This window comes from Erythrolamprus reginae, chromosome Z (genome assembly GCF_031021105.1).
Source record: "Erythrolamprus reginae isolate rEryReg1 chromosome Z, rEryReg1.hap1, whole genome shotgun sequence".
Lineage (NCBI taxonomy): Eukaryota > Metazoa > Chordata > Lepidosauria > Squamata > Dipsadidae > Erythrolamprus > Erythrolamprus reginae.
The window spans coordinates 43,089,962-43,112,699 of NC_091963.1; the positions used below are offsets into that span (position 1 = coordinate 43,089,962).

At 35.7% G+C, this 22,738-nt stretch overlaps 1 protein-coding gene across 4 annotated transcripts in view; it reads left to right on the forward strand.

Moving 5' to 3' along the window:
- DNAH11 (dynein axonemal heavy chain 11) overlaps window positions 1–22,738 on the forward strand; it is a 213,708-nt gene that overhangs the window by 53,683 nt on the left and 137,287 nt on the right. For 3 of the 4 annotated variants that reach the window (XM_070727462.1, XM_070727463.1, XM_070727464.1), the window contains 14 exons: window positions 160–384; window positions 3,871–3,962; window positions 4,490–4,616; window positions 4,742–4,891; window positions 8,025–8,258; window positions 8,733–8,864; window positions 9,808–9,968; window positions 11,282–11,438; window positions 12,258–12,403; window positions 14,026–14,142; window positions 15,881–16,019; window positions 18,597–18,689; window positions 19,490–19,684; window positions 22,649–22,726. In XM_070727462.1, coding sequence (XP_070583563.1) covers window positions 160–384; window positions 3,871–3,962; window positions 4,490–4,616; window positions 4,742–4,891; window positions 8,025–8,258; window positions 8,733–8,864; window positions 9,808–9,968; window positions 11,282–11,438; window positions 12,258–12,403; window positions 14,026–14,142; window positions 15,881–16,019; window positions 18,597–18,689; window positions 19,490–19,684; window positions 22,649–22,726 — 2,046 coding nt within the window. Of the gene's footprint in view, window positions 1–159; window positions 385–3,870; window positions 3,963–4,489; window positions 4,617–4,741; window positions 4,892–8,024; window positions 8,259–8,732; window positions 8,865–9,807; window positions 9,969–11,281; window positions 11,439–12,257; window positions 12,404–14,025; window positions 14,143–15,880; window positions 16,020–18,596; window positions 18,690–19,489; window positions 19,685–22,648; window positions 22,727–22,738 lie in introns of those variants that run through there. The other variant, XM_070727465.1, reaches the window with a different exon arrangement.

Sequence of the window (22,738 nt, forward strand, 5' to 3'; positions counted from 1 at the left end):
TGCTGTCCATTTGCAAGGTTTGAAAATGTCTTTTGCTGTGATTTACTGTAATAATAGCTTGCAGGAGATTTTTTGTAAAACTTTCGTAGCTATGATTCCAGTGTCTCTTTGAGTAATTTTCTATATCCTTTAATTTCATTTCCTTCTCTTTTTCTCAAGGTTCAGTTGCAAACAGTTCTGCAAAGTAAATATGTTGAATATTTCATTGAACAAGTAATAACTTGGCAAAAAAAGCTGAATGTGGCAGACTCTGTCATTTATATATGGGTGGAAGTTCAGCGTACATGGTCTCATCTTGAAAGTATTTTCATTGGTTCAAATGACATCAGAGAACAGCTTCCTGAAGATTCAAAGAGATTTGATTGCATTGATATGGATTTTAAGGTTAATGAGAAATAAATGACCTACATAAATCATAATCGAAATTTCATTTTCTTTTTTTTTTACATGCAGATACCAACATTTAAAAAAAAATATTCCCATGAAATTATTTATATGCACACACACACTCTCTGTGTGTATGTGTGTATATATGTATATATGTATGTGTGTGTATACTGTATACTATATATGAAATAATGTATATTGTTTTAGGTAATTACTGTAACTATAGTAGTCTCTCCCAAGGATATCAATCCAAAAAAATTCAAAATAAAATGATGCCCAAATCACACATATAAAAATATTTTGTGAACTATTTATTATTTTTTTCAAACGAAATAGTATAGAAATAGTAAATAGCATTTAAATGTATTTGTCCTGCCTTCTTCAAAATGGTTATGTCATATTTCATGTACAAGTGAAACTGCAGAGCAATAGATATTTAATGAGCATGGCATTTGAAGCCTTACTTTAATTTCTGAATTATTGTGAAATATCAAGTTTGGGTGATTTCTCTTGGCCTTAAGTAAGAGTCTTTCAGCATTGCTGTATTGCCATGAAGTTTCAATACAAGTTGACATTGTCAAAGAGATAAACATGTAATCAATGTTTATGGATTCCATTCAAATGTTAATAAATCCATTCCTTGTAACTTGAAATGTAGAAAAGGGCAAACTATTGTAAAGTGGTATTATTGAATTTTCAGCTTTAAAACCAGAGTTGGTTAAAAAAAGAGAGAAAGCAGTAAAAAAAAGCAAACTGTATGAGCTGTACCATTTATTCCAACTACCCGCAGGGGGAAAAAAATAAAAAAATATCTTTCCTGCAGGAAAACTTACCCCCAATTTTAGCTGATATTGGAAAGAAAGAAAGCAGAATCAAATTATGATAGGATATCCCAAAACATAAAGCTAAGTGGACAATTGAGAAAAATGTCCTAAAGAAGACAATATAAACTATTTCCATAAAAACCATGTGGATATGTGCATCTCCTGTTGAAATTGACTCAAAATATTTTTATTATATGGATAGTCCTTAACTTAACAACCATTTGTTCAATGACCATTCAAAGTTACAACAGCGCTGAAAAAAGTGACATGGTTATTTATTTTATTTTTTTATTCAATTCGACTTCTATGCCGCTCAATCCCCAAGGACTCAGAGCAGTTTACAACAACAAAATAAATACAAAATGATAAAAAAGAAGTCAAGTTTAAAATATAAAAACTTATAAAACCCTAATTTAAAAAACCTATAAATTAACCAATCACAACAACATGCATACTAAACATTCATACAATTTGGCCATGATTGTTGTTAATTCATGGCCCCCCCAGGCCTGCTGGCAAAGCAAGGTATTAGTAGCCTTACGGAAGGACACTAGGGTGGGATTGTTTTTCACACTTACGACCATTGCAACATACCCATGGTTACATGACTAAAATTTGGACGTTTGGCAACAGGTTCATATTTATGAGAGTTGCAAAGTCTCTGATATCATATGATAACCTTTTGCAATCTTCTGCTTGGCCAATCTTCTGCTTAGTCAATGGGGAAGCCAGATTCACTTAACAACCATCTTACTACTTTAACATCTACACCAATTTATTTCATAATTGTAGAAAGAAAGATAATAAAATTGAATAAACAGCATTTAATAACTTGTCTTGCTTATCCACAAAAAATTTGGGTTCAGTTGTGGTCATAAATCAAGGGCTTCCTGTACAGGAAAAAACAAACTAATTAGCAATTATGAAAACATTTATCTAGAACTGCAGGTATCTTTTTTGAGGAACAAAGAAGGACATTAGGAAAATGTCCTTGTAAAGAATTTTTTTTAAAAAATATATCCATACCTCTTTTACTATATGTATACTATCGATTATATAGTATATTCAAATTATTATCTGGACATTGATGAAAACAGAAATGTGTATTAGTAGGAATGCAGGTAGTCCTCAACCTTCAATCTCAGCTGAGTCCAAAATTTCTGTTGTTAAATAAGACAATTGTTAAGTGAATGCTGATCCATTTTATGATATTTTTGGCCACAGTTATTACATAAATCACTGCAGCTGTTAGGTTATAACATAGTTGTTAAGTGAATCAGGAATTCCCCATCTGACTTTATTTGTCAGAAGATTGCAAAAAAGTGATCACATGACCTTGGGACACTGCACATCATAAATATTAATCAGTTGCTAATAGTCTGAATTTTGATTACGTGGCCAAGGTGATGTTACGAAAGTTGCCAAAGCTGCTTTTTTCAGTGCCATTTAACTTCAAATAGTCACTAAATGAACTGTTTTAAGTTGAGGACTTCCTGTGCCTTGCTACCATTTTTGAAGAATATGGAATTTTATTCCTTGCTGTCTAAAGTATAGCAGTTTAGCGATCTAAAGTATAGCAGTGATCTTCAATAAATTATTAATAATACTTTCTTCAGGAAGATAGGGGGGAAAGTCAAAATATCAGTATTTACTGATATGAAATTATCATTGTTATTTGATTTGATTTGTGTAACACTTTGATGTAGCAAATGTGTGAGCAGGTATTGTTTTCCAGCAATAGTTGTCTTTAAAATCAGTACCACCAGGCCAGGATTTTTTCATGCAAATTTGAGGATAATTTATAATTTATACTTAGCATTCTGGAGAAAAGAGAAATACAGTGATACCTCATCTTACAAACCCCTCGTCATACAAACTTTTTGAGATACAAACCCGGGGTTTAAGATTTTTTTGCCTCTTCTTCCAAACTATTTTCATCTTACAAACCCAAGCTGCTGCCACTGGGATGCCCCGCCTCTGGACTTCTGTTGCCAGCGAAGCGCCCGTTTTTGCGCTGCTGGGATTCCCCTGAGGCTCCCCTCCATGGGAAACACCACCTCCAGACTTCCATGTTTTTGCGATGCTGCAGGGGAATCCCAGCAGCACAAAAACAGGTGCTTCGCTGGCAATGGAAGTCCGGAGGTGGGGTTTCCCAGTGAGGGGAGTCTCAGCAAAATCGCAGCATCACAAAAACATGGAGGTCCAGAGGGCTTCTATGTTTTTGTGATGCTGCAATTTCGTTGAGGCTCCCCTCGCTGGGAAACCTCATCTCCGGACTTCCATTGCCAGTGAAGCACACATTTTTGTGCTGCTGGGATTCCCCTGCTGGGATTCCCCTGCAGTATCACAAAAACACGGAAGCCCAGAGGTGGGGTTTCCCATGGAGGGGAGCCTCAGGGGAATCCCAGCAGTGCAAAAATGGGTGCTTCGTCTGGCAAAAGGGGTGAGTTTTGGGCTTGCACACATTAATCGCTTTTCCATTGATTCCTATGGGAAACCTTGTTTTGTCTTACAAACTTTTCACCTTACAAACCTCGTCCCGGAACCAATTAAGTTCATAAGACGAGATATCACTGTATTTTATTTTCCTCAAAAATAAGGAATCAGATAAATCTTTTTCTTCACAAAGTAAAAGAAATATTTTTGCTCCTGAACCTAGGAATTAATGAATGATTCAACAAATACCAGAAATGTATTGGAAGCAGCAACCAAGCCTAATTTGTATGAAAAACTTCAAGATTTGCAGCATAGGTATTGTTGAGCCAGTTGTTTTTATATAGTTAAATATATAATAGTTAGCAGCAGTTATGTATTATTATTTGATAATTTTTTAAAGTTTTATTTAAAATAATATTGATTTTTTAATCATAGATTTGCAGAGCTTAATACATGAAAAAAACCTCCCACATTCACATTCCATAAATACAGTCATTCAAATAGCATGTAATGTTTCTTCATGGGTATGGACATCTCAATTTGCTCATTAAACAGTTTTATTCATAAGTGTCTCATCTTTGACCCTGCAAAAAATACTGTACATTTAGTAGATTTTAATTACTACTAATTAACCCAGAGGTCTTCAAACTTGGCAACTTTAAGACTTGTGGACTTCAACTCTCAGAATTCTCCAGCTAGCATAGCTTTAGCCATAGCTGGCTGGAGAATTCTGGGAGTTGAAGTCCACAAGTCTTAAAGTTGCCAAGTTTGAGGACCCCTGAATTAACCCATAATTAGCCCATGCATTCTTAAACAGAAATGTTTTCTTCCTCCATTTTCAGATTCTCGCTTTGTGAAAAGGCTCTTGCTGAATATTTAGAGACCAAACGTTTAGCTTTCCCCCGGTTCTATTTTGTTTCATCTGCTGACCTCCTGGACATTCTTTCAAAAGGAACACAACCTAAACAGGTATATTTTATTATGTCTAAAGCATTAACTATTAAAAAATGCTATACAACAAAGAGAAATAAAGGAATGATTAAAATCTGGGTAAACCTACAGTTTTAAAATTGTAAATTGTTTTATAAATGCAGGTGACTTGCCATCTTATTAAACTTTTTGACAATATCGCTGATCTTAAATTTCAAGACAATGAAGATGAACAGAGCAATATTGTACTAGGGATGTACAGCAAAGAAAAGGAATATGTCCCATTCAGTGGACAACTTGAATGTAGCAGTCAGGTATGTGATGCATTGAAGTGTTCTAAAGTCAGAAAATAATAAGCAACGCTTAACAGACACCATTTTGACTGGGAATACGCATAAAAACACACATGTATTAATGAAAAGTCTCCTTGTCTATAATTGTAGATATATAAATAAAAATAAAAATATTTCAGATTCTATTTATTTTTTAAAAAACGAAAATGCATTTTTAAAGAACAATTTCTATTTACCAAAGTATTCAAATAAAATGGTCCTTGAAATAAATGTGTTATAATAGTTATGTTTTGAAGTTAGCATGCTTAGCAAAATACTTGTTAATTTACAACAAACTTTTCAAGACTCCCAATAAAATCCCACATGGCTTTCTATTCATGCATGTTTTAAAAACTTCTTTTTAAAATTTTCCCTAGATTCATCTGGATACTATGTCTACTTTATACCGAACAAATGTGTACTTTGAGTTATCATTATAAATTTTGAAGAAATTCAAAATGTTCTTATTCATCTCATATTTTACTGTAGCCCTTCATTTGGGAATGATCAATGAATGTTCATGTTTATCAAACACATTTAATGATGAGAGATTTAGAAGACAAGCTGTGTTTGTCTTTGACAATGATAAGGCAATTTAGGCTGCATTTTCGACTGCTAAAATTAAATTTCATGCTATGAGCTGTCAAAATAAATATGTCAAATATTTACAAAAATCTGTATGAGCAATCAATGCCATTATAATAATCAAGGTTTAAATCCCAAAGGCAATAAGGAAATGTTGATTATACTTGCTTAGGGATGATGTTGTTTTGGATCAAGTTAATGTAGCACAGTTTAATGGAAGGCATAAGAAATCTCAAGCATATTAAATTATGATCATAAAATTAACTCTGCAAAAGTTTGAGCATTTCAAAAACACATGCATTATTATTTTAATTTTAAAGTTTGAGCTGATGCCTTCTGCCGCACGAATCCCAGCGACCGATTAGGTCCCACAGAGTTGGCCTTCTCTGGGTCCCGTCGACTAAACAATGTCATTTGGCGGGACCCAGGAGAAGAGCCTTCTCTGTGGCGGCCCTGACTCTCTGGAACCAGCTCCCCCCAAATATCAGAGTTGCCCCCACCCTCCTTGCCTTTCGCAAGCTCCTTAAAAGCCACCTCTGTCTTCAGGCATGGGGGAATTGAAATTTTTTCCCTTCCCCCTAGGCTTATAGAATTTATACATGGTATGCTTGTTTGTATGATTGGTCTCTTAAATTGGGGTTTTTTTAGATTATTTTTTAATATTAGATTTGTTACATTGTCATTTTTATTGTTGTTAGCCACCCCGAGTCTTTGGAGAGGGGCGGCATACAAATCTAATAAATAATAATAATAATAATATAATAATAATAATAATAATAATAATAATAATAATAATAATAATAATAATACCTCTTGGCAAGAGTTACCATTGTCACACTGAGGTGACAGTGTACATCTCAACCACCATCAGTAGATGCCAATGCATGAAAGTAGCCATTATTTTATTGTCAGCAAATAACAGAATGAAATTTGGCTGTAAAAGTTTTTATAAGGGCTTGAACAATATTATTAGTGAAAAGCTTAAATTACAAAAAGGCCTTAGGAGTTGGAATAAGATCAGTTAGTTCTGCACTATTGAATACTGAACTTGAACTGTAGTCCCTTCATTCATAACTGACTGACAGAAAAAAACCTGCTGTTTGATGCTATAGTCTTTCATGAAAGCACCATGACAGAACATTGGTGTACTATGCAGAGATGGAGTAACATATTGACCAGAAACAGAAAAAAGTATAGTGTTGGAAAGACATGGGTATATCTAGAAAGATTTAATTTGTCTTCTCCTTGCAAATCATCAAGGAATTGCATCTTTATTCTTGAATTCTTTATTCTGCTTTACTTGGGATTTTTCTTCTTTTTCTTAATGGCTTCTATAGTGCCATTCATAAAATAACTCTTTTTCACTCTAGGAACTTATCTTTGCTCTGGGTATCATTTAAGATAGAATTTGAATTCCATTTGAATTCCATTGCAGCATGACTACTGATGCAAAGATCATCACTTGCTCTTCCATTCTAATTATTTCTGTCAACACCACCCATTCTCAGATTTTGTTCATTAATATAGCTCATAAGTCCCACACTCATCTTGTTTTCTGATTCAGATTATTGACTTCTAAAACAATTTCCTTTTATGTGATCACCCAATCTATAACTGGACAGAGCACACAATTCTTTAGAAGATCTCTGTGGTTAGAGCCAATCGACTATAGGATGGCAAACACTCTTGGCCTTGAATTTCAGTTGCATTCTCAAATGCTAGAGGACCTAGAACCAATAAATTAATTCCAGAAGCTTTTGCTTCATCCTGCACTAAAGAATCTCAATACTAGTTTATTTGGACAAACTTAACACCAGGGTATTTCGTTTGCAGTTCTCTCCCCAATTTATTTCCTTACCATAAGTGTGCTACAATACATTACCAAGCTCAAGTGTTTCATAGTTTGTAAGGTTCATCAATTGTCCTAGAGTTCTCTTCAGAACCAAATATTATTGTTCATTTAATATTAGTCAAATTTGCAGCAGTTTGGGATATAAACAAGGAAGGTGACACAAGATTTGCCCCTTCCTGCATCTTACCTTACTGATATAGAAGTTATTAGTCTGTTGATCATCTTCATTTAAGTCAAAGATAGGCAAAGTTTGCTCTTCTGTGACATGTAGACTTCAACTCTCAGAATATCTGAGCTAATATGATTGGCTCAGAAATTCTGGGATTTGAAATCCACAAGCCATAGAAGAGCCATGATTTAAGTGATTCGTGTGCCTTGAATTGACAACACTCTTTATCCATTAAAAAGGAAAAACAGTCACTTGTGAGTAAAACTACAACCATCAGAAATTTTGGACACAAAAATCCAGTTGTTGCAATCCCAAGGCCAAACTGTCACATTACAACATGATAGGCAATGTCTGATCCATAGGTTCAGAGGTGGGTATAGTGCAGTGAAAAGATAGGATGAAATGTGGAATATATTGTATGAGCAAGAAACTATTCACATAGTGACAAGTTCATTATAAGTGCAAATTGCTGTGAATGAATCCAATGTGCCCAATTGTTACCCGAAAAGGTAGAAACCTGGTTAAAACGCCTGGAAGACACCATGCATGAATCAGTGCGTTATCACATCACAGAAGCTATCACTGTTTATGAGGAAAAACCCAGAGAACAGTGGATCATTGATTATCCTGCACAAATAGCACTTACTGGTTCTCAAATCTGGTGGACTACAGATGTGGGAATAGCATTCAGCAGGCTTGAAGAAGGATTTGAAACAGCTTTGAAGGATTATCATAAAAAGCAGGTATTGATGTTATCTTTTACATATGAGCTACCGAATCATATTTAAATAGAGTTTACAATTGTATGTAAAACGGGAAAAAGCTGTTTGCCATGTAGCAAAGCTATAAACATTTTTATTTTTACTGATTTATATACCACGTTAATTATTTTTGCAAATAACTCAAGACAGCAAGCTTCCTTTTCTGATTTTCACACCACAATAACCCTGTGAGGTAAATTGGGCTGAGAGTGATTGGCACGAGATCACTCAACTGGCTTCCATAAATAAGGTGGGACTTGAATTCATGGTCTCTTGCTTTGCTGCCTGGTGCCTTAATCACTAGAACAATCTGACTCAATTGGTGAAACAGGTGGATATATAAATCAATGTATTAAATAAACAGATAAATCAATCAATAAACAAATATAACAGAGGAATGTCAATGATTTGGTATATAAAATAAACTATAAAATTATTTATGTGTGTCTTTCTTAGATTGCTCAGCTAAATACTCTTATTGCTCTGCTATTGGGTGACCTGACACCGAGTGATAGACAAAAGATCATGACTATTTGTACAATAGATGTACATGCAAGGGATGTGGTAGCAAAGCTTCTTTCTCAGAAGGTAAAATCACTATTCATTGTTTTAAATTTAGCCCACTATTCTGAATCTGGACTCTAGCCACAATTTTGTTACCTTTGGACTCTAGCTGAGATCCCTGTTTGCTTTATGGATTAGTATTTCTTGAAAATTCACTTTCTGTTTATACATCATATCTGTCTGAATGGGGGAATGCATATTGAGAATAAGATCAAGCAATTTAGAGTTAAAAACCGCAAAAAATGAATTTTACAAAACCGAGACTAGAAAATATTAGAAAAAAATGATTTATTATGTTTTATATCTTCCTCTGCATGAACCTTCTGCAGAGGAGAATTAGTGGAAATAAAATAAGGAATAGTATCTATATAAACTGTTATATTTAACATTTCTTCTGATAAGACTCCCAAAGGATTTCGTTGACATTCTTTTGAAGATGTTAAAGACAATAGATACAAGTTTCTGTAGCTTTATTTTCTTAGTTTTCACTGACATCGTTGATATTTTAAAGACAATTAGGCAGTGTGTGATGTTGCAAATGCTAGGAAAGAACCAAATGTGATATAGAAATATAATTGTTTGATGGAATCCAAGGACTGTCAATAAAATCAGATCTGAGAAATAAAATGATGTGAATGATGCTGAAAGGCATATATGAAATTGACTCGTGTCAAATACTCATGGTTTGTTTCTTGTAAATGTGAGCATGGAAGAGAAAATTATCTTGGCAGAAATTCTAATATCTGTTGCAACTAAAACCTCCATTAAAAAGGCAATCCTATATTGGATTTAATTTGCTATGGTGCAGAAGTGCCTGGCAATGAATATAAACACAGTTACAGACGCTGGAGGAATGATTGTGAATAAGGATGGTGATGATAGCATAGGCATTTTGGCATTGACTGGGTTCTTTATTCTTTTACTGCATCTGCATAAATAATCATTTTATAATATGATGTTTTTATAGATTGTTAGTTCCCAAGCTTTCCCTTGGCTGTCGCAACTACGCCATAGATGGGATTGGACCCTGAAACACTGCTTTGCCAACATCTGTGATGCTCAGTTTCAGTATTATTATGAGTATTTGGGAAATACCCCTCGGCTAGTTATTACACCTTTGACTGACAGGTAATATTTGTCTAATAGTGGCCTTCCCTGACTTGTCTTGCAGAATTTACTATTATACAGAAAATCACATATTGTCCTTCCCAGTAAAAAAATAAGACAAAATCCTTGTGTGTCCAATCATACTTGGCCAATAAAAAATTCTGTTCTATTCTATTCTATTCTATTCTACTCTATTCTATTCTAGTCAAAAGTCCTTTTATTATTATTTTTAAGTTCACTTATAAGTTGGGATAATTGCATTAGGTTACAAAAGGTCTCTATCAAATCTCTTAAATTATATAGAAATGCTTGGGTTGGCAGTTTCAGAAGCTTATGTCTCTAGGATAAATGAAGAACCTTTGCTTGGAAGATTAAAGCAGAAAAGCTTTTGGAAAAAAACCAGAAGTATTCCAGACAGCTACTCCATCACCTGCAAAATAAAGGTGGGTTGCTACCAGTTTGCATTATATTGGGCAAACTGGTAGCAACAGTGGTGAGAGGTTCTGCCCACCCATCCGAACATCTCTCTGCATGCATAAAAACCTATGTGCAGGCACATGCATGTGCGTGCATGCTCCCAATAGTGAACTGGTAGTGACGGAATTTGAATCCTACTACTGCTGCAAACTTTGCACAGTTCTATTAGGTTTATTTCTAAGAAATTAACTAAAAAAAGTTTGGAATAGAAGAAATAATCAGACTGATTATACGAAAGTGAGTGTTAGATTTATAGTATTTATTTGTTTTAATATCATAACTACTGAGCTGAAAAAACATGTAAATATTAATGCAAGCAAGATTCCTACATATTAATCTATAGAGAAATATGTATGTTGTAATTCTGCACACAATAACTGAAAGGTTTGTTGAAAATGGGCTCATAATTTAATCAGTTATACATGGAATAACTTATAACTTCCAGTTATACATCTGGAAATAAGCTCACGCATACATTTTTGTATGTATATATCTACAAATGCTAATGGATGGATTGTTTGATAGAAAACCTGCATAGCCATGATAATGTGGAAGGATCAAATAAATTTCCAAAACATATCTTTTTCTTCCCAATATGCTACCCCCAATCCCCCTTTCTATTGTATGCTCATACTCTTCCTACATTCCTCAGTCATTGATTTGCCATACTGTGAATCTGTTTGCAGTGTTAAAGATAAATAATAACATCATGAAATATATTTAAGAGAAATATTCTTTTCAAAAAACTGCAACATAAATTCCTGAATTCACACTGCTTGTGGTTATAGCTTGTGGTTTTCCACCCTCCATCATTAAAGAAAACTTATGTTATTGTCATTGTGCTTGTATTGTTAAAGGTGCTACATTACTCTTACTCAATCTCTACACCTAACAATGAGTGGGGCACCTGCAGGTCCAGCTGGGACAGGCAAAACAGAAACCACAAAGGATCTTGGACATGCACTTGGAATGATGGTCTATGTTTTTAACTGTTCTGAGCAGATGGATTACAAGGTGCTTTGGTTATTTTCAACCCTTTATCTTCAAAGAAAGATGATAAGGATGGTTTTCTCCTTTTTTCAGTTGGGACAAACCACTGTTAAAGGAGATTGAGTCATACAGTAGCAAATCAGACAGACATTATTTCAAAGGAATATTTTCATTAGTGGATGGATTCTATTCCTTGGGTGATAGAAGATAGAAATACTGAAACATAGAAAACCGATGGCAGAAAATGATTTGATAGTCCATCGAGTCTGCCCTTTGAGGGTTTTTTAAAATTATTTTTTAGAATTTTTGTTAGATGATGGACAAGTGTTTATTCCAAGCATGTTTAAACTCAGTTATTGCCACTACCTCTGCTGGAGTTGGTTCCAAGCTTCCATTAGTCTTTCTGTGATATTTAAAAAGATTTTATTTGGCATTTTTAATGCTTAAACATAATGTATTTTTAAATGGAGCAAATGAAGCATTGCTTAGTTTTCCCCAAAGTAATCAATTCAATTATCATTTTTAAAAATAGAAATACTACCGGTATTACTGGGATAGGACTAAACAATGCACCTTTCTTAAAAAATTTCCAAGTTTCAAGCTTTGTACCATAGTTTATTTCATTGAACTCAATGACACTTTCTGATACTAGTATTTATTTTTGATTTATTAAGCAAATGTATATTAGCAAATACATTAGTTCTTATATCTAGTATCTATATAATATCTTGAGCTTAGTAGATCAAGAAATTCTTAATTTAGTGCATTCACAACTGAGAACAATAATGCAAATATGTGTTGTTGTTTATAGGAAATTATTATTATTTTTAATTCCTCATATAGTCTATAGGAAACATCTATAAAGGTTTGGTTCAAACAGGCGCTTGGGGGTGCTTTGATGAATTCAACCGAATTTCAGTAGAAGTTCTTTCAGTGGTGGCAGTACAAGTAAAAACTATCCATGATGCCATCAGAAATAACAAAAAACAGTGAGTATTAGCTACTTCATTAAATATTTTAAGGGATTAAATATTGGTGAGTTATGGGAATAGAGTGATCCCCCGAGTTTCGCGATCTCGATCTTTGCGAAATGCTATATCGCGATTTTTCCACCCAATGACGTCACTCCCTTCCTTTCTCATCTTTCTTTCTCTCTCTCTTTATCTTGCTTCTTCCTCTCTCACACTCTCTTCCTCCCTCTCTCATCTCTTTCTTTCCTTCTCTCTCTTTCTCTATCTCTCCCCCTCTTGCTCTCGAGCGGCAAGCGAGCAGCCGGGCGGGCGGGTGAACGGGCAAGCGAGCAGCCGGGCGGGGCGGGTGAACGGGCAAGCGGCAAGCGATCTTGGGGTTTCCCCTTTGCCTGGGCGGCGGGAAGACCCAGGGAAGGTTCCTTCGGCCGCCCAACAGCTGATCTGCTCCGCAGCGCAGCAGCAGCAAGGAGCCGAAGATGGGGTTTCCCCGTTGCCTGGGCAACGGGGGAAACCCCATCTTCGGCTCCTCGCTGCTGCCGCGCTGCGGAGCAGATCAGCTGTTGGGCGGCCGAAGGAACCTTCCCTGGGTCTTCCCCGCCGCCCACACGCAAACTCCACCATCTGCGCATGTGCGGCCATGGAAAAAGGGGCGCGCATGCGCAGATGGTGTTTTTACTTCCACACCACTACATCCCGAAAAATCGATTATTGCGAGGGGTCTTGGAACGGAACCCTCGCGATAATCGGGGGATCACTGTAATGACAGTAGACAGACTTCAAAAGGAATGTCTTTACTAGGCAACTTCTCTGTACAACAGCAACTTGCAGTCTGATACCTAGCCCTTTTATAGGGAAAAAGAGTTTAATACATAACAAATATATTATGAAGTTACTAACCACTGTCTATCTGAATTCAAAATAACCAGACCTTTTATGACATATGAACATATTTTAAAAGATCCCCAAAGAGGTTTCTACTGAAAATTAGATAATTGAATAGCTTGAGTGGTATTTAGAAGCAGTCATGTATATTTTCATATCCTAGCTATAGACTTTCCCTGTGTTTTGAATGCAATTTCCAAGGAAACAGAAACCAGAAACAATTACTTCCTAAAAAAGCTCTCCACATGCATAGCTGAACTACTAAGCATAATCTTTGAAAAGTCATTCAGAACCAGCTCACTAGAAAGCTATGGTCACAAGCAAACGTCTCTCCCATCTTCAAAAAAGGAGATCCCAGTCAGTTGAAAACTACAGACCAATCTCATTTTTGCTACATCACATGCAAAGTCATGGAATGAATCATGAATTACTCTCCGCCTGGAAACTAAGAACGTACTCTCTAACAAACAATTTGGCTTCAGAAAAAAAATTATCTTGCAACCTGCAACTTCTCACTGCAAAAACATATGGACTACACATCTCGATCAGGGCAAATCAATAGATGCAATTTACATTGATTTCTGTAAAGCCTTCAACTCAGTGGTTTATGACCATCTACTTCTAAAACTCAAATCCTACAGCATTTATATATCATCAATATATACTTGACAAAACAAAGACACAAACAAACAAACAAACAAACAAACAAATACTTCACTTTTAACAAAGTTGGCCGATTTATTTCTTTAATAATGCAGATTCACTTTTCTTGGAGAAAACATCACATTGAAAACATCAGTGGGAATATTTATTACCATGAATCCAGGCTATGCTGGTCGAACAGAATTACCTGAAAATCTTAAAACTCTATTCAGGTGAGTATGAAGGATAATAAATTTATGCCCCCGGACGTTAATTTTTTGATTTCCAGTAGTTAGCAACTACAGCTTGTTAATATATTGATTTAAAGAAAGGGGTCTTCAGTGTTGCAGATTTAGCCCCCAATAGAAATATCAGAGATGAAATATTGTTTTTTAATTTTTTTGTTAAAGGTAAAAGAGAATTTTATTATTGGAAATAATAACAGTTAAAGTTAAAAGATAATCTTAAAATAGCTTCACTTATAATTGCTGTTGCACTAAACCATATTCCCCACTTCAATTTTAAAAAGTATCTATCATGTATTTTAATGAAGAACTTTTTAAAAGAATGTTTCATTAAATATACACTTTAAATATATTAAAGTAGAAATACACAACACAGTCACAAGATATTAGTATTTTTCTAGTAAAAAATATGAGAAAGGGAACCATTCTCTTTAACAACATTTTAGGGTTTTTTAAAGCAAAGAAATAGTTGAACAAAATATTTTTTAACTTGTATTTTAGAAAAAAAGACGAGCTTGGATATTACCCACTAAGTGTCCTCTTATTATATTTATTTTCTCTAACAGAAGTGATTATATGCAAAGAATTGTAAAAACTAATGAGAAAATTAACATTTCAGTTTTGTTTGAAATAGTGATACTAGAATATGCTAGCAAGCAGCCCTTGCTCATATACAGAAAGGAAATGTTTGTCAATATATAATTATTAATTTCAGCTCTGGCAGCTACATTTGTAAAAATCATTGTCTTGAATTGGGATTTCTTTATTTTTGTTTGTTTGTTGTGTATCAGATTTATGCGCTGCCCACCTCAGAAAAGATGATACAGGTAGCAGACAATAAACAAAAAATATAAATCAAGTATTACCTAAAACTTGTATATAATAATTGTTTATAATATAAAAAATTATAAAAGCAGAACTAAATAATAAAATATAATAATAGGCCGAGGGATATTGAAAACAATTGAACTTTGTCATAAGATCAGCCATTCCTGGGGTTCCCAAATCAGCTTCAAAATCAGGTCTTGATAGATATTCAAAAGTTCAGGAATGACGAGAGGCTGATCTAATCTCTGGGGGAAAAGCCATATTGGCTTTCTCCCAGAGGTGAGATCATGGACCATCAATGTGTCTCCTTACATTATGGAATCCATAACATTTCCATTCTACTAGATCAAGTAAGACAGATAGGTGAAGCAGTTAGTTTTCTGGTTCTCATTATGTTCATGGTGTTTAGAAAGCTTAGGGCTACGTCGCCTTAAACACGACTTAAGCATAGCCCATCAAATAATCTGCTACAACATCCTTCCTGTCAATGACTACTTCAGTTTCAATCATAACAACACACATTCACACAACAGATACAAACTTAAGGTAAACCTCTCTAAACTCAACTGCAGGAAATATGACTTCAGTAACCGAGTAGTTGATGCATGGAACTCCCTACCTATGGTATCATTACCTAACCCCCAAAACTTTACCTTTAGACTATCTACTGTTGACCTCTCCCGATTCCTAAGAGGTCAGTAAGGGGCATGCATAAGTGCACCAGAGTGCCTTCCGTCCCCTATCCTAATTTTTCTCTTTTACTAATATCATGTATATAAATATTATTATATCTTTGTATACCACCAATACGTACTTGACAAAACAAACAAACAAATAAATAAATGCTATAGTTTCTGATTTTGGTTTAATATTTTTTGGGTTTTTGTTTTGTGTTTAGACCCTGTGCAATGGTGGTCCCTGACATTGAATTAATATGTGAAATAATGCTGGTTGCTGAAGGGTTTATTGATGCACGATTGTTAGCCAGAAAATTTGTTACTCTGTATACTCTTTGTAGAGAACTTCTCTCTAAGCAGGTAAGTGAGATCGCTTTGACCTTGCGTTTCAACAAAGCTAATGGGTATTTTTGAAAAAGAATTTCTTATCTTTATAAATCCAGCTGGTATCAACAAGTCAAAAAAGTCCTATAAAGCTATCAAAATACTTCTGTTAAAACTATTTGGATTTGTTATTTAAATGTTGATATTTTTTTCAATTATGGTTAACCTATGGCACTCATGCTACTTTAGGCATGCAGAGCCATGTCACCTGGCATATGCGCCATCACCCATTTCCAGGTTTCTGGCACACATTTGCGTACAATGATCAACTGGCTTTCATGCACATAGCAGTGCTGGAAACTGGAAGAGCTGGTCCTCTGTTTCCCTGTGAGAGCATGCATAGTGGCGAGCTGATTGTGTGTGAGTGAATGCATACCAGAAGCCTAGAAGACTTGCTGGCTGGCGCGCTGGAAACAAAAAGTTCATTTTGGGACACGCGCACGGACCCGGGACAGCTCTTCTTCCGTGTCGCAGACCAGATGAGCATGTGCACTCAGTGCTGAAAAGGTTCGCCATCACTGACATTGAAATTGACCAGAGATTTTTTCCTCTTACTTTCATATACAATACTAGAATGTCAATGTTAATTGTAGGCAATTTAGTATAACTTAAGGGAAAATATTTCTTCATAACTCTGTTTGTAATGTTCTGAACTTGACCACCAAAAAGTAGAATGATGACAATCAATTTCATAAAATATTCAGGTCATCTAAATTTTTATATTTGATTGTCCAAATGGGATATTATATTAAATAAGCTCTTGGTGTGCCACAGTATGGCTTCTCTTTTTTTTAATCTTTCTTTTCCCCCCTGATTCTTGGAGACATGTGCCCCAGTTTTCTTGAAAAGATTTTTCAAAAGTGGTTTTCCATTCCCTTCTTCTTAGGGCTAAGAGAGTGTGAGTAGCCCAAAGTCACCCAGCTGGCTTTAAGCCCAAAACAGGACTAGACCTCACTATCTCCTGGTTTTTAGCCCGATGCATTAACCAATACACCAAACTACTCTCGTGCCTTCCCTATACTAACAAAAGCCTATGCAAAGAATAATATTATTTTGTTCTGGCTTTCATAGCTAACAAATAAAATGTTAATTTAGAAAACAATGTGAATGTTCAGTATGAAATCATATTTTTCGGAGTATAAGACACACTGGAGTATAAGACACATCTTAGTTTTGGGGGAAGGAAAATAGAGGGAAAAAATTGCCTACCAGATATTCATCATCCTTAGTTTGGTCAGCTACAGCACATTTTTTTATCCCCTAGTTAGGACTCTAAAAAAACCTTAGAGAGTAACAGCGAAAGAGCTTGCAAGCCGGTGAGAGCTGGGAATATTGTTAGTACCTCGTTAGGGCTGGAAAGAAACATATTCAGAGCAAGTAGAATGATGAAAAAAGCCTGCAAATGATGAAAAAAGCCTGCAAAGACTTACATTATCCACAGAGAACTTGCAAGCCAGTAAGAGCTGAGAACATCGTTAGCGCCTTGTTAGGGCTGGAAAGAAACATATTCGGAATAGGTGGAACAATAAAAATAAGCCTGCAAAGACTTACGGTTAGAAAAACATTCTTCACAGAGAGTAATCATAAAAGAGCTTGCAAGCCGGTAAGAGCTGAGAACATCGTTAGCGCCTTGTTAGGGCTGGAAAGAAACATATTCGGAATAGGTGGAACAATGAAAATAAGCCTGCAAAGACTTACGGTTAGAAAAACATTCTTCACAGAGAGTAATCATAAAAGAGCTTGCAAGCCAGTAAGAGCTGAGAACATTGTTAGCGCCTCATTAGGACTGGAAAGAAACATATTCGGAATAGGTAGAACAATGAAAATAAGCCTGCAAAGACTTACGGTTAGAAAAACATTCTTCACAGAGAGTAATCATAAAAGAACTTGCAAGCCGGTAAGAGCTAGGAACATCGTTAGCACCTGGTTAGGGCTGGGAGGAAAAGCTTAGAAAAAAGCTACATTCAGAGCATAAGACATATACAAATTTTCAGCCTCTTAGGGAGGGAAAAGGTATAATCTTATACTCAGAAAAATATGGTAAGCAGAGTGTTTGTAACCAAAATTATTTAATGTTCATTCATGCATTTTTGTTGTTGTTGTTGTATATGCAATACATATTTTTTATTCTACCTGTCTTCTTCCTTCTTTTCTATGTGTAGAAATGTGGTGTGCATTCATTCTATTTTTTGGAATGGAAAATAATTAGTTTGCTGATAATTTTATTACATCTTATTCAAAATCAAACTGAACAGAATAAGAAAGCATTATCTTCCAGTTGCTACTGGAAGATACTGCATCTATATTTAACTATTGGTAAATATTTTATTATACCTAACTATAACTATTACTTTATTGATTAATCTGAATCAATTTAGAGCTGAATAACGAAAGATTTCATATAAAAATTTTATCCCATCATAGATCACTGGTATATAAATGTATGATATGAAAAATAATATAACTTAGTTTCTAGTTTTAAGATATAATATGGACAAGCTACTAGATTTGGAAAATGATTTTTTAACCTTTCCTGAATATATCTCATCATAGGATCACTATGATTGGGGTCTTCGGGCTATTAAATCTGTCTTGGTAGTTGCTGGTTCTCTGAAGCGAGGAGATAAGACTAGACCTGAAGACCAGGTATGCAATATGATGCAAAGATTTACTTCATAAATCTGCTTCCCAAACTCCAATCATCTTGGCACTGAGGTTCACAAATTCCCACACAAGCATTTTGCCATGGCTATTCTCATGGGGAATTCTTTCTCCTGCACATGGAGATAACGCCAGATTTATCTTCCAATTTGTCTTTGGTTATTTATTTTTTTATTTGATTTGATTTGATTTGATTATTTGATTTGTATGCCGCCCCTCTCTGAAGACTCGGGGCGGCTCACAATAGCAATAAAAACAATATAGCAGTGGAACAAATCTAATATTAAAAACATATAGAAACCTATCATTATTTAAAAAACCAAACAGCACATTCATACCAAACATAAAACAAAATATAAAAAAGCCTGAGGGAAAGGTATCTCAACTCCCCCAATGATCTCTCTGGTGTCTGTCCTAAAGATAACATGGCGAAATCCAGTCTAGTCCAATTCTGTATTTATTACATTTAATAGGCAGAATCTCACTAGATAAATTTATAACTCTCTGCCTAATAGATACACCTCTAGGATGTGGCTACCCTGTGGGTTTTCCTCTTTCCCCAAAACTATCTTTAGCCCATCACTGGAATATGCTGCCTCCCCCTTAGGAAGTTGTAGTGTAACTACTGAGATTCTCACATATGCATGCACATACTTCTCCATTGCTAATTGCATCACAATTTCCTTTTAATTGGGTTTTAATTGGGTTTTTTCCCCAAAGTATATTTTGATGATGAAATTGATCAGAAACTTTCTAAGTACGATAATGTTTCCTGCCTTTTCCAGATACTTATGCGAGCCTTGAGGGACTTCAATTTGCCTAAGATAGTGACAGATGATATGCCCATTTTCATGGGCTTAATTAGTGACCTCTTTCCAACTTTGGATGTTCCAAGGAAGAGGGACTTGCAATTTGAACAGATGGTTAAACAGTCTACCCTGGAGCTTCACTTACAGCCTGAGGAGACCTTCATTCTGAAAGTAAAAAATAATAAAAAAACCCATTGCTTTTAATTACAGTCTGTAAAAAAAATTAAATCGAAATAATTGCAGACAGGGTGTGCTGGGTATGAAGTTAATCTTATTGACCTTACTGTGTTCGCGTAGTGTCCTTAAAATGTTAGTCATTCAGTAGCAGTGCTGTATGTTAGTTATTCAGTGTGAATTAGAATATAAGCATACAGTGGTACCTCGAGATACGAGTTTAATTCGTTCCGGACCTGGGCTCTTAAGTCGAGCAGCTCTTATCTCGAACGACTTTTCCCCATAGGAATTAATGTAAATAATTTTAATTGGTTCCAGCCCTCAAAAAACTCACAAAGTTAGTCTAAATTATGCAGAAAGACATGTTTTTAATGAAGAAATGTACATGTACATATAAATGAATAATGAAGTTTCTTTCACTTAACTTGTAAACTTTCTTAAACTTTTAAATTTACATATGTTCAACTTCTCTGCCACCCAATCCTGTAGGACCCTTTTTGCACCAGGGACCGGCTTTAAGCGATCAAGAGAGGAATGGGTGAATGAATGGACGGAGGGTGGGAAGGAAGGAAGGAAAGAGGGAAGGGACAGGAACAGAGGAAGGAAGCAAGGAAACTTATGAAAGGGGAGAGTAAGAGAGGAATGAGTGAAGGGAGGGAGGGAGGGAAGAAGGTGGGAAGGAGAAAGAAAAGAAGAAATAGAGGAAGGGAAGGTAAAAGAGAGAAAGAAAAAGAGCAAGAAAGAAAGCTGCAAGCACCCCCCCGAGCCCCCCAGGCCGGCTGCAACCTTTTAAAACATGCGCGCCGCTTCGCAGCTGTCTCCTGAAGCCGAACGCGGAAGTTAGCGTTTGGCTTCAGGAGACAGCTCCTTGGCGCTTGTATCTCGAATTTGGGCTTGTAAGCAGAACAAAAATATCTCTCCCCTCCCAGCTCTTATCTCGAGTTGCTCTTAAGTAGAGCAGCTCTTATGTCGGGGTTCCACTGTATTATAATAAAATGTGTCGCATGCACTAATTTGTCATAGAAATGCAATTCCTGCCCCCTATTCTGTTTGTTTTAAAATAATTTAGTACTGCTGATTCTTAGCTACAATATAAAAATGGAAACATTCCTCCATTAAGGATTGTCAGTTGTCTGCTTTGTTCCTTTGCTTGATGAGAAAAAAAGAAAAAAGCAGAATGAACTTCTGACATTGGAGAATGTGTATCAACATCAAAACTCTTTCCCCCAATATATACTGCGTTCTGCTGCTTGTTGTGCCTGTCTGAGACAAAACATTCCGGATCTTTGTGATTGTGGCCAATGCTACTACAATAGTTGCTGTTGAATTCCTTACTCCATTCTTGATATAAATCATGTACTGTGTTGAGAACTGTGATGGTGTTTCCAAGTAACAATATAAAAAAAACAATGATTAGGAAGGGAATTGTCCAAGAATTTTAAAAAGCACTGATTAGAATGGGATTTATTATTTCTATCAACAAATATTTTTTGTGTCTATTATGGGGAGCCTGATTGAAATCAGGTGAAAATATAAGAAATTATAAATTTCCAATATAGCCTGCATAGGCTAATGGTCTTCCAGGCTATAATAACCACTCCTCTCCCTCCTTCCCTGTGGTCGCAGCACTGATTAGAATGGGATTTATTATTTCTATCAACAAATATTTTTTGTGTCTATTATGGGGAGCCTGATTGAAATCAGGTGAAAATATAAGAAATTATAAATTTCCAATATAGCCTGCATAGGCTAATGGTCTTCCAGGCTATAATAACCACTCCTCTCCCTCCTTCCCTGTGGTCGCAGCACTGATTAGAATGGGATTTATTATTTCTATCAACAAATATTTTTTGTGTCTATTATGGGGAGCCTGATTGAAATCAGGTGAAAATATAAGAAATTATAAATTTCCAATATAGCCTACATAGGCTAATGGTCTTCCAGGCTATAATAACCACTCCTCTCCCTCCTTCCCTGTGGTCGCAGCTGGTACCACACCTGGAACTCGGCTGGGCACATCTTAGAGAGAGGAACATCTCCCTCAGGATCCAGCCAGGTCTCAGTCATACATGCAAGCTCGTCTTCCTCATCCAGCAATAAATCCTGGATGAGGGGAGCTTTATTCATAACCAACCTGGCATTAAGCAGCAATAGCCTGAGCCCAGGGTTCGGAATTCGCCTATCACCAGAACCACAGGTTGAGTTCGAGGAGACAGAATGAAGGATCTTTTCAAGCAGCAAGCCCACAGCTCCCACCATATATATCTGCCTCTCCCCAATATATCTTCAGGACAATAAATTTTGCCTGTAGTATGAATAGATAAGTGTCTGTAACAGAAGCGAAGCAGCAGAATTAACATCCAATTTAGATCTGGCGCTTGATTTGTAAAAATAAATCCCATAGAGGTAGCAACCATTATATTGTAGAAAGCACCTAGAGCGCAGTAACTTGGCCACTAGTATAATTGACGCAGGATTCATCTTCTTTCGAATAACTCAGTAAAAGGGAAGCCACAGGAATCCCAGGAGTTTGGTATTGTCACTGAGATGCTCTGATTGATCTCACATTTTTACAGCAACTCTCCTAATTCAAATGTATAAATGTATTTGTTATGCCTTTCATTTCATTTATTTATTTAATATTATATAGTTGCTTATCCTATCTCAAGAATCAATTCTGGCCAGTGTACAAATTTATTAGAAATTAAAACCATAAAACATTTTGGTGACTTCATTGGCCAGGGAAACTAATTGGTGCTGTTCTTCATTGAGAGATCTGGGGCCATTATTGTACAAAGCATTATTTTCATTTCTTGAATACAATGGAGAATGTTTTACTATGGGAAGAAAAAATAATGTCTTCTTGGTTGATGTGGAAGAAAAACCGCTTAAAATTATTCCTGTTGTTGTTGTTGTCATCTTCCTCTCCCTTCTCCTCCTCATCTTCATTATCATTGGCAGGTTGTTCAGCTCGAGGAATTGCTGGCTGTGCGTCATTCTGTCTTTGTTGTGGGAAATGCAGGAACAGGAAAAAGCAAGGTATATTCTTCT